General features: G+C 42.5%; 1 protein-coding gene across 2 annotated transcripts; it reads left to right on the forward strand.

Moving 5' to 3' along the window:
• The first annotated feature begins 1,608 nt into the window (after positions 1-1,608).
• LOC310868785 (mitogen-activated protein kinase kinase kinase 3-like) lies at positions 1,609-10,930 on the forward strand. Of its 2 annotated transcripts, none has more exons than XM_083779252.1 (9): positions 1,609-1,686; positions 4,814-5,084; positions 6,546-6,592; positions 6,959-7,229; positions 7,462-7,607; positions 8,118-8,243; positions 8,554-8,680; positions 9,266-9,443; positions 10,608-10,930. In XM_083779252.1, the coding sequence occupies exons 2-9, from the start codon at positions 4,823-4,825 to the stop codon at positions 10,831-10,833; spliced, it is 1,383 nt and encodes a 460-aa protein (XP_083635378.1). In that variant the 5' UTR covers positions 1,609-1,686; positions 4,814-4,822; the 3' UTR covers positions 10,834-10,930. The 2 variants fall into 2 exon arrangements, with proteins under 2 accessions (XP_083635378.1, XP_083635379.1); XM_083779253.1 differs by having other exon boundaries at positions 8,118-8,225.
• Positions 10,931-11,143: the final 213 nt, after the last annotated feature.

Raw genomic sequence — 11,143 nt, forward strand, 5'->3', positions numbered from 1 at the left:
GGATATTGCATAATCTTCTCTTTCTGTTAAATTCCTCTTGGTTTTACACACCAATAAATTGTTGACTGTAGTATGTAGTACAATTTAACTCTAAGGGGCAGGGAAATTGCCATGACCATAATATTACAGTGTGAAGGTCATTACACACTGGCGAATTAGCGACGCGATATATTCGTGCGAATAATTCGCATTTAAAAAAAACCAATTGAAGTCCATGCAAGCTTCCACATCAGTGGCGAATGTGCGAATGTGCGAAAATGCGACCGTTTTCGCTTTTATTTGTTCGCTCTGGTGTCGTATTTTGCAGAGATTCGCAGGCGAACTGCAACATGCAATATTTCGCATTTTCAGATCGCTTATTCGCATCGCGTCGCTAATTCGCCAGTGTGTAATGACCTTAAGATGTGGTGGAAATTGCCAATATACAAGCTCAGAATTTGGTTCTGATGTGACATGTTCTGAGCTTGTAGATCACCTATTTTCCTATGGACAAGAGAGAGAGAGAGAGAGAGAGAGAAAGACCTTGTTACACATTTCTTGGTCAACAATGAGGTAAATGGGGGATAGCAAACGACGGAGCACGGTATGGTTGCAGGTAAAATGTCATTGGTGCGACCCCCACGTACGTTATTCACTGACACCAACCTAACCCTAACCTCACAGGAAGCCATGAGTGATTTTTAACCCGCAGCACGGGTGAGTCTTAACCGGCCACGTAGGTCTGACTAAGAGGGATGTCTGACTTATGGGCGGTCATAGAAAACATAACTTTTTCAAGAATATAATATCTTAAAAAGCCAATCTACAGCAGGACACATCGCAGATGCCATGCACTGTAAGATCACGCCTGGCTACTACTATCCCACATTATATATAATAATAATTTTAAATCATTTAAATATCTTATATTATGTGCATGAGACTTAAAGGTATATTCAGTGATTTCACTTAATTCAAATATCACTTACTTTTTTGTTGCGATAATCCTCCCTACTATAGAGTGTGCTGGCCATATAAGGAGTTCCTCCCTGTCCCCAGTTAACCCCTGGGGGTCAAAAAACCTTAGGTTTCGTTTTTGACTCTCTATCCTGATTGGACGAAAGGCTGGGTCCCACAGCCAAAAACGAAACCTAAGGTGTTTTGAGTGAAATCACTGAATATACCTTTAAATTTAGTCACAAGATAAAAAAATATCTGGCAAATATTACTCACAAAGAAAAATTAAAATGAAAACATTCATTCAGGTAGACTGATTCTACTCTAATAAATTAGTGGGCTGCACCCAAGCAACATGCAACCATAACATCTGCAGTAGAGTAGCTACTTCCTCCATGCAACCCCCGCCCCTTACATGTGACACAAGCTGAGCCACGCCCCACTTCAATATTTGGCAAAAATCATTGATTGGCAATTTGGCATTCATTACATACATGTACAGTACCCATTTTACACATGTGGAAAATCCATGACTATTGCAGTATACTGTATATGGTGAAGAATGTGAACCATAATGTACTACGAGAAGAGGAATGTCACAACAAGCAAATGTAACTTGACACTTACTTTCGCTTTAGTTCAGATTGACGTCACACATGTTTATCAGTGTGAGGAAGTTAGTGGACCCTCAGCTGAATTCAGACACGCTGGTGAAACATCTGTTTTTCTTTCAACTTCTCCTGCATGAAGGTAAATTATATCAACTTATTGTGGATGAAGGTTCTTTGCTACTAAGATAATGGCCATGTGTGTTTACACAGTTACAGCTATAGGCATGTTGCCAGAGTAGCCGTGTGTATTACACACAGGATAAACAACGGATGTCAGGGAAATGAGCTGACAAAAATGAAACTGGAGTAAAATTGTACACATATGACACAGAAAATAGTTTGTGCATGATTTTCAACGTTATTTTGCCTCTGCATTGTGTGCATTGCACCGTATGCCTGCTAGGGCGTGACGCTAGCGGAAAGGCATTTACGTGGATTTCCCACATTAATTTGGAATTCATGGAAATGGCCGTTAACGTCAAGTTCACGGCCATTGCCAGTTCGGAAACTCCGTCAAATCCCACGGGACGTCTTTAGGTGGCGGAGAAATTTGCGGAAGCTGTGCACTTGCATATAGATTTATTCAGAAGGCTTTAGTCTTCATGCTGAATCAATAAATTGTTCCCAAATCTCAGATAAAATATGTAGGCATGTGTCCCCAACATATTGGTCGATCAGCACATAAAGAAATGATAGCCTATATAATAAAAGCTGTGTGCACTTGTATGCCTAAATGCATGCATTCTAGGCAAGTTAGCCTATAGAGTCCCATACAGAAACTGCCCCTGCAGTGCAAGCCCGACACCTTTTTATTTATTTATTAGGATATTACTATATGCGCGATTGCGCTTCTCACTTGACAGCTTTCTACTCGCAGTGCAACGCGTTGTGAGCTTGTAGATCGGCTCTCACGCATGTTAAAAAACAAACTCACAATTATAATAAGAACATAGGCTTTGATGAATTGAACAATGTGGACCCTGTTGTAAACAAGTGTAATGCTTAATTGGGTCGTCCACTCACAGTTAACAGTCTTTGTATTGAGTTTGTGCTTAAAATGTACTGTAATTCTGCAAACTGTGGGGCAGACAGCAGCGTGCTGCCGATCCAATTCACATTGGAAAATGAAAAGGGCTATAGCCTATAGGCCTATATAAAAAATAGAAGACGTACCACATTAGCCTAATGAATGCAGCGTGTTTGAAAGTCGGCCAGTCATATCAGTTTTAAGCCAGCTCACCTCCACCCGCGCTTGTTCACAAACATGACGGACAGACTTTATAATAATGTATATTGATATTGATCACATGCATGGATGCCACACACAGAATAGTTTAACTCACTGGATAAACTCACTGGATTATAATTTCTTCAGACAAGAGGATCCCAGGCCTACGAGGTAGGCCTATAATTATTCACTTATGAATGTATGGGCTACTGTTCTTTATCGCGTGTCGAGGGCCCATGCCCCCCTCCCTCTCTCTCTCTCTAGCTCTCTCTCAAAAGACGACTTTTGCATTGACATATATCCGATATTTTAAATATCGGTTATGTTTTATACCTCTGCAAAGGTGCAGTGAGCACCCGCCTTGGTCCCGAATTTAATTAAATAAATTATAATTATATTGCTTCAGCGGAGCACGCACCGTTGTATGCTTGGAAATCTTTTTATTTCCTTTGGTGTCCTTTGATGGATTGATGTCAGTTTGTACATATATAGTAGCCTACAGTGGTAATATACAATGGTGCAAAAACGACATAACATAAAAGCCCTAACTGTCCTGCTACATGTGTAGAATTATTATATATTATAGTCTGCGGCTGCAAAGCCTTTTTTCTTTTTTTGACAGACGGATCTCAAACTGCTGTCTACTGAGTCATGCTTGAAGCCTTTTATGGTACGATATGGGGCGTCGATCAATGCAGATGAGGTTGTCGGGTGCTTTTCCGATCACTTTGCACCCGCTTCATTCAGTATGACATACACGGTACACCTGCGATACGCCTGCGTACCTGTGGTACACACCACTCTCTGAATAACACGTCATCTCAACGCAGCTTGATCGGACGGATAAATACGATATCTGTTTCCGCCACAGTGTAACGGTGGCGTATTTCTTTTTAATGAATTAGGACCTTAGTCTCGATGCTATTTCTCTTTTCAGTGCCATTTAGATGTCGGGTTCGGGCCAAACAGCGATTAACGCTACTTCTGCCATAACTTGAAAATAGAAATGAACAAAACGGGGGCACGGTGCAGCGCTATGGCACAGTTGGTAGTGCTGTCGCCTCACAGCTAGAAGGTCCTGGGTTCGATTCCCGCCTGGGACGCTGTGGGTGCTGGCGGCTTGTTTCCTCCTCCGCGTCATCAGTGCCCATACCCGAAGGCGATAATTGGCGAAAGAGCCTTTCTGTGTGGAGTTTGCATGTTCTCCCCGTGTCCCCTAGGGTAGGTACCCTCACATGTTCTCCCCGTGTCCCCTAGGGTAGGTATCCTCACAAAAAACATGCAGTAATCCTGGTCACTAAACTGCCTCCCCCTGGCCAGCCAGGGCGCCTGATGGAGGGGAAAGGAACTGGTTGGAATAACGTGTTCCTTCCACGCGCTACGTCCAACCAGGGAAACTCCCCCCTGTCAGGTGTAAAGGAGCAACTTGGACACTCAGGCATGAAGGAAGCATGAGTTCAAGTCCGTTGCTCTCCCCTTGTCCCCCATATATGGGGACTAGGTTGGTGGAGGGTGTGTAGAGCCCAGGATCACATTAGATGATTGACACAGGGGTGAAAAATGGGTTACAAAATCGTGGGATAAAAAATATATAAAAAAAAAGAAATGAGCAAAACTGCAAATGCGTGTAACTGATTCCACCCACCACAGAGGCATGGATGGATGGACGTACTCGACTGACTAGCCTCGGTACCCAGGCTTTTATTTACGTTTGCATTCGGCTCAAAAAGAAAAGCCTGGGGAAACCCATTGGAAAATCTGACAGGAAGTGCAAGTCTGTCTGTCTGTCTGTCTGAATGAATGGCAGACAGACAGACAGACAGATGCTCCGGTCGCACCACACATTGAAACAGGCAGGGTCACTGCAAACGCAGAGGTGCTGCGACTTTCGAGCTAAAGTGACACGCCTTAGAAAAAGCTTTAGGCGGTGACATTGATGTGTTGTGAAACCTTTGCCAGTCAATAATTATATCAAATTGAACTTTATTTAATTGAAAAAGTTACACAGTATATCTTTAACATTGTCTGTTTGTGCCAGGAATAAACCATGTCCCATATCTTGCCGTATCTGAATGACTTGGGAAGCAAGGAGTTTGAGTTGTTCAAGTGGCATCTGCAGCAGCGTGCTAACCTCGAAGGTCTCCAGCTAATCCCAAAGAGCCTCCTGGAGAATGCTACAAGGACACGAACTGTGGATTTGATCATGGAGACGTACCCCACTGAGACAACTCAGATCATCATGGTGAATGTTCTGAAGAAGATACCCAGGAATGATCTAGTAGGGAGGTTTACAAACGAATCAGAATCGGGTAAGTGAAGTTACAGTACATGTGGGACGGGAAGGGGCGTGATGGGCGGCAAAAAACCGATAACGATAGCGAGGGCAACGGGAGGCTGACGGGCTGACTGGGTCTGTTAGTGGCCGCCCCAGCCTCGAAGGCGTGTTTTACCCCTTCGGCCGGGGGGGTGGTTGTTTCCCTCGAGGATTTGATTTTGTGTGTTTTGTGTTATATTAATAATGATTGCATCTTTGTGGTGCAATTGGCTGCCGCTGCTGCAGCTGTTACTCAAAAACTAGTATAACTAAGTGGAAAAAGCGGCAAAATAAAAGATGCAAGACTGGCTCAGATTTCTCATGTTTATTTGAGAATGCTGACGCGTTTCGGCAAGCAGCCTTCTTCAGAGCAGATTCAAAAGACATACAAACTCACTTGGTCACTTGTTGGAGCGCCTGGCACCACTCAACCCTTGCAACTCTGGGGGCAAATATTGACCAATCAGAACAGGGAGCAGAGCTAAGTCACTTTAATGAAGGACAAGGATTTTCAACCGAGTCCAGTTAGACTCTGTATGACAAATTGTTCAAAAGTAATAGAAAATATTGAACAATCAGAATAGGGCGGGCTAAGTAGCTCCAATGAAGGACAAGGACTCAATTGAATGAAGTGACGCGACTCACAAGTCTGTAGTGTATGACAAAGCATTCAAAAGTTATGGCAAAAATAGGAACTATCAAATATCAACCAACCAGAAAGGGGCAGGATTATGTAACACCAATGAAGGACAAAAGGACTCTGATCTGATTCCAATGATTCCACCCACAAGCATGCATGGCGATCATCTGAAAAGTTAGGCTACATATAAGGAAAAATCACACCTGTGTGAACCGAGTGGTGCAATTCCCCTCTCTCTCTCTCTCTCTCTCTCTCTCTCAGGACTACCCCTCTCTCTGTTTCTGGCACCCCCTACTGGTATTAATAAATGCACGCACGCAGCATTACCCCACACGACATTGCTGGCCATTGCTGGTTTCACGCAATCGCACACCACTCGTGCTCATGACGGATACATGATACACACATCCGGACATTCCTGGTTGTAGGAGTGGTTGCACCACTCAAAAAGGGCCAAAAGGACGTACCTTGTAGATCGGCTGGATTCACTTCCTGTTTGGCATTGATTGAAGTTTAACGTGTCATACTATTTTTTTGCTTTTGATTTCATCGTTAAGGTATTTTGTGTACAGTGAGCGAGTTTGAGGCGGATCTGCCAATCCTCCTAGGATGAGTTCTTTCAAGTACAATCTGTGAAAACAACTTGAAAATTGAAATGCACAAAAAAACGCCACTATAAATTCTAATTGGCTGACGTCTTGTTGGCTTTAAGTCAACCAATTTTCATAAATATGTGTGAAACTTCAACGTTGAAAATTTGTAAGTGGCACTTTCAAGTATCTCCCCATTCCATTAAATGTCTTATTTGATGGTCAGATGTGCCTCATCCAGAGAAGACCGCCTGGTTTCCAGCTACTGTAAAGGTAAGTTTACTGGCAAATAGCAACAATGACAATAGTGTCATTGTTACAATTGTTGCATATTGGGAGAAAAATATAAATAACCCATTCTGACCGGGCACCCATTTTGGTGTCAGCATCATGTTATGCTTTAGCTATTTAAAAATAGCAGATCTACAAGCTCATATCGCGCCACCGAGTGGCGCGATACGAGCTTGTAGGTCTGCTATTTTTTTTTTATCGAAGAGCGACTGACATTTTTAGAATCTGATCTCAGGTCAGAATGGGTTCATCAGACCAGTGTGTGTCAGGCGGAAACCTCGTATGAATCTGATCTCAGGTCAGAATGGGATAATATATACTGTATATACTTGCTACTCATTTCTATAGGGATCGTCTATGGAGATATTGGTCGCCAACAAGATGAAACTCATCGAGTGGCTCAGCTCAGATCTCCACATTGTACAGCATGCACAATCGGATGGAATTATTGATAAAAGACTTTATAGAAAACTGATGGATATACCACAGAAAGAAGTTGCTTGTATTACACTTATTGATACAATTATTACTAGAGGAGAGGAAACTTCATCTCAGTTTCTTGAACTTCTAAAGAAACCTGAGATTCTTGACACGTATCCACAACTCAAGGCACTGCCAGGTAAAGGGGGGGGGGGGGGGGGGTAATGTCTACTTTGTTTGACTGCATATTGTGCATAATTCATTGAAAGTATGAAATGTTTAGATTTTATGTTTCTCAGTTATGAAATGCACCTTGCAACACAACACAGACCTTAAGAAGACTGTACGACAAAATGTTTCAAAGTTAACTGGACTCCCTCCAGAGATTGTGCCCCACATTTAGTATGCTCACCTGTCTGGTGTTTCCACAGTTCCACAGGTGCTAGAGAACTGGCGACAGGGAAAGCTTCTGGGGAAAGGGGCGTTCGGAGAGGTCTACCTCTGCTATGACAACACAGGCCGAGAGATGGCTGGCAAACAGTTGCCCATTGATCTTACAAGTGAACAAACCTCCAAGGTGAGAGACTTTCCAGAGAACCACCTACATCTGTTTGCAATAAATACTGTACCTGGTTACAAATAGTGTAGTTTATTTTAAAGGTTGTCTATAATTTAGGAAAAGGTGAAGGTAAGCTAAAATGTGAAACAAACGGTGCCAACACAAACATTAAACACCATTAACAATAAAGAGACAATTTGACGTAATGAGGCACATTATGACGTACATTTTCCCTTCATTGTCAATGGCGTTTACAAACATTGAACTAAAGACAAACATGAAACCAGGAGGGCCTAGCGCCCCTCAAAAATATACTTCACTCTGCCTTTCCAAATATCTAACTTGAACCCTTCTCTCTTATTTTGTCTCTGTCTGTCTGTCTGTCTGTCTGTCTGTCTGTCTGTCTGTCTGTCTGTCTGTCTGTCTGTCTGTCTGTCTGTCTGTCTGTCTGTCTGTCTGTCTGTCTGTCTGTCTGTCTGTCTGTCTGTCTGTCTGTCTGTCTCTCTCTCTCTCTCTCTCTCTCTGTAGATGGTGATTGCTCTGGAACATGAGATAGATATCTATAAGAAGATGCGTCATGACAGAATTGTCCAGTACTACGGATGTGAGAGGGTCCAAAATAAACTCATCATTTTTGTTGAGTTTATGCCTGGGGTGTGTAATGGGCAGGGCACTGTGTTTATTTATTACATACATATTTAGGTAGATAGGTACCTACAATTAGCCCAAGTAGTGTTTTTCGTGCAAAACTAATGCTTGGAATGAAAAATGAAATGAAAATGGAATACATACAATCATGAAATGGTATTGTCCAATACTGCCATAACACTCTACAATAGATAGAGCTGTCACCCTACCCTGTAAGTTGTAACATTAATAACATTAACAACATTAATAAATCATGTATCTTGCTTATATCTGACTCTCTTTCTCTGCCTTTCTCTGCCTCTGTCTTTCTCTCCAGGGTTCTATATGGGACCAAATAAAGGTCCACGCTCTGACAGAGAAGGAGACGAGGAAATATACCAGACAAATCCTTCAAGGAGTCTCCTATCTGCATAGCAACAAGATCTCTCACAGAGACGTCAAAAGTAACTCCAAAAGTGCAATAACATTACATTAGTATTAGCCACATAATTACCGGATGACTGGGTCAGATTTCCGACTTAATTTACACAGGTAATATTTTCATGCAATTTAATCTCTGACATTTAATCGAAGTGTATGTAGCCTGGTATTCCGGGTTGCTACTGTGGCTTTTTACACATTTAGACAGAAAATAAATCAACTGGGGTTTTTGCCTTCTAGTAAAAAAACAAAATAACTGTGAAGGCTAACTCTGTTGGGACACACCTGCTCTCGTAAATGTCCTAACAACACAACACATAACAAACACATTTTTTGAAAGATTAAAACAATAAAATAAAATGAAATAAAGGACAATATCAGTCACCAGAACCAAGGACGGGTGACGGATGTTCGATGAATCTATCATGGTTAAAATGGAGTTTGAATTGGGTTTGTACAAGAAGGGAGCATGTCTGATAAAAAAATATATAATATTAAATATAAATACTGAAGTCACGAGTAGATGATAAATAAATAACAACAAATATATAATAATAATTAAATAATTAATGCTGGCGGGGAATGTATCTTGTATTCCTGTCCTTCAGGTGCTAATGTCCTGAAAGACGCTGCTGGGAATGTGAAGCTGGGAGACTTTGGATCAAGCAAACGTATAGAGGACATCTCCAACTCTGTAACGGGATTCGAAACTAAAGCTGGCACCTCCTACTACATGAGCCCAGAGGTCATCAAGTCTGAGCCCTATGGACGAAAAGCTGACATCTGGTAAGCATGTGGAAACAACACTAATTTGAACGTACGTCTTTGGTGATGATACAACCACAATCAATAACATCTGGAATGGCCAGGGATGGGAATGATGTTTTCCCTGTGATTCTGAGAGTCTGGCTAGGCTGTGAGTCTGTGAATCTGTCTGTGAACAGCTAATTGCACAGCAGCACCAATCTGCGTGCAACTTTGCACTCACACTCCCAGTAGAGTAGGCCAAGGAAGAACCTCCAGCCAAATTGTTCATATCGGTCACATGGTAGTACTATAACCCATTCTGACCCGAGATCAGATTCATACGAGGTTTCCACATGGACACACACTGGTCTGATTAACCCATTCTGACCTGAGATCAGATTCTAGAAATGTCAGTTGCTCTTCGATTTTTCAAAAATAGCAGACCTACAAGCTCGTATCGCGCCACTCGGTGGCGCGATATGAGCTTGTAGATCTGCTATTTTTCAATAGCTAAAGCATAACATGATGCCGACACCAAAATGGGTGCCCGTTCAGAATGGGATAAGAGGCCGATTTTGAACCTTAGGGCGTACAATGAAACATTTGCCCTCGCACTCCCCATATAGGCCACACCCAATTTAAACCATTTTGTTTGTCAAAACACGCTTTTTGACACTACTCAGTGTTTTGTTAAAAACCTCTGTAATCGGTAATTGAACAATAACTATCTCTTGAATCATGTGATCAAGATTATTGCGACCGGAGGTCGCAGTTTACTATGAAACCTTGCGTTTCTGACACCTGACTCACAATCCCTGTCACTCTGTGACGTCACCTAACTCAGCTCCCCGTCGCTCACCACAGGGCCCAGGCAAGCCCCCAGGTCATCATGACATCAGCCCCTGGTCACCCCAGGCAAGCCCCCAGGTCATCGTGACATCAGCCCCCTGGTCACCCCAGGCAATCTTCTCCTGAAAAAAATAATCTTCACCTGAAAAAAGAACTACTTTACAATGTCCCCTTAGGGGCTCCGTACCACTCAGTTCACACAGGTGTGATTTTTTTTACATCTATGCATCTTCCTTGTGTCCTGATGGCTAAACCTCACCACTGGCACAGACCTGGCTAGGCAACTTGGCCGAGGAGAGTGCTTTTAGTTACAATTTTGTAATAACTCTTAATAATGCATGTTATGTCTGCCAGGAGTGTTGGCTGCACTGTTGTGGAAATGCTGACCCAGAAACCTCCGTGGGGTGAACTTGACTGTTTTCAAGCCGCGTTTAAGATTGCCACGGAGCCCACAAATCCAAAGCTTCCCGAGGAGGTGTCTGAGGAGTGCAGGGACTTCCTGCGGCAGGTGTTTGTGGAGGAGAAGTCGAGGCCGACTGCAGAAGACCTTCTGAAGCACCCTTTTGTTCAAGTTGACTGAACATTCTAGGCTAGGGGTTTTCAGGGTTAGGGTTTCTGTTTTAAACGATCAACTGATTATGATTGTATTTTTATTGTATTTTTCATATTCAATTTGTTTCTGGTAGATTTGATATTAAAGAAACTGCCATGGGTAATTGATTGTTTTTTATGTTCAACATAACTCAACACATGAGTAAATAGCTCCTTAATGCTCTGGTGATCGACGACGGACGGCAGTAGGCCTACCCACTGACATCTACTTGTTCATTACATTATATTATTGTGCTCCATTCCTTTACACACACACACACACACACACACACACACAC

This window comes from Protomyctophum parallelum, assembly GCF_964188405.1.
Source record: "Protomyctophum parallelum genome assembly, chromosome: 13".
NCBI lineage: Eukaryota > Metazoa > Chordata > Actinopteri > Myctophiformes > Myctophidae > Protomyctophum > Protomyctophum parallelum.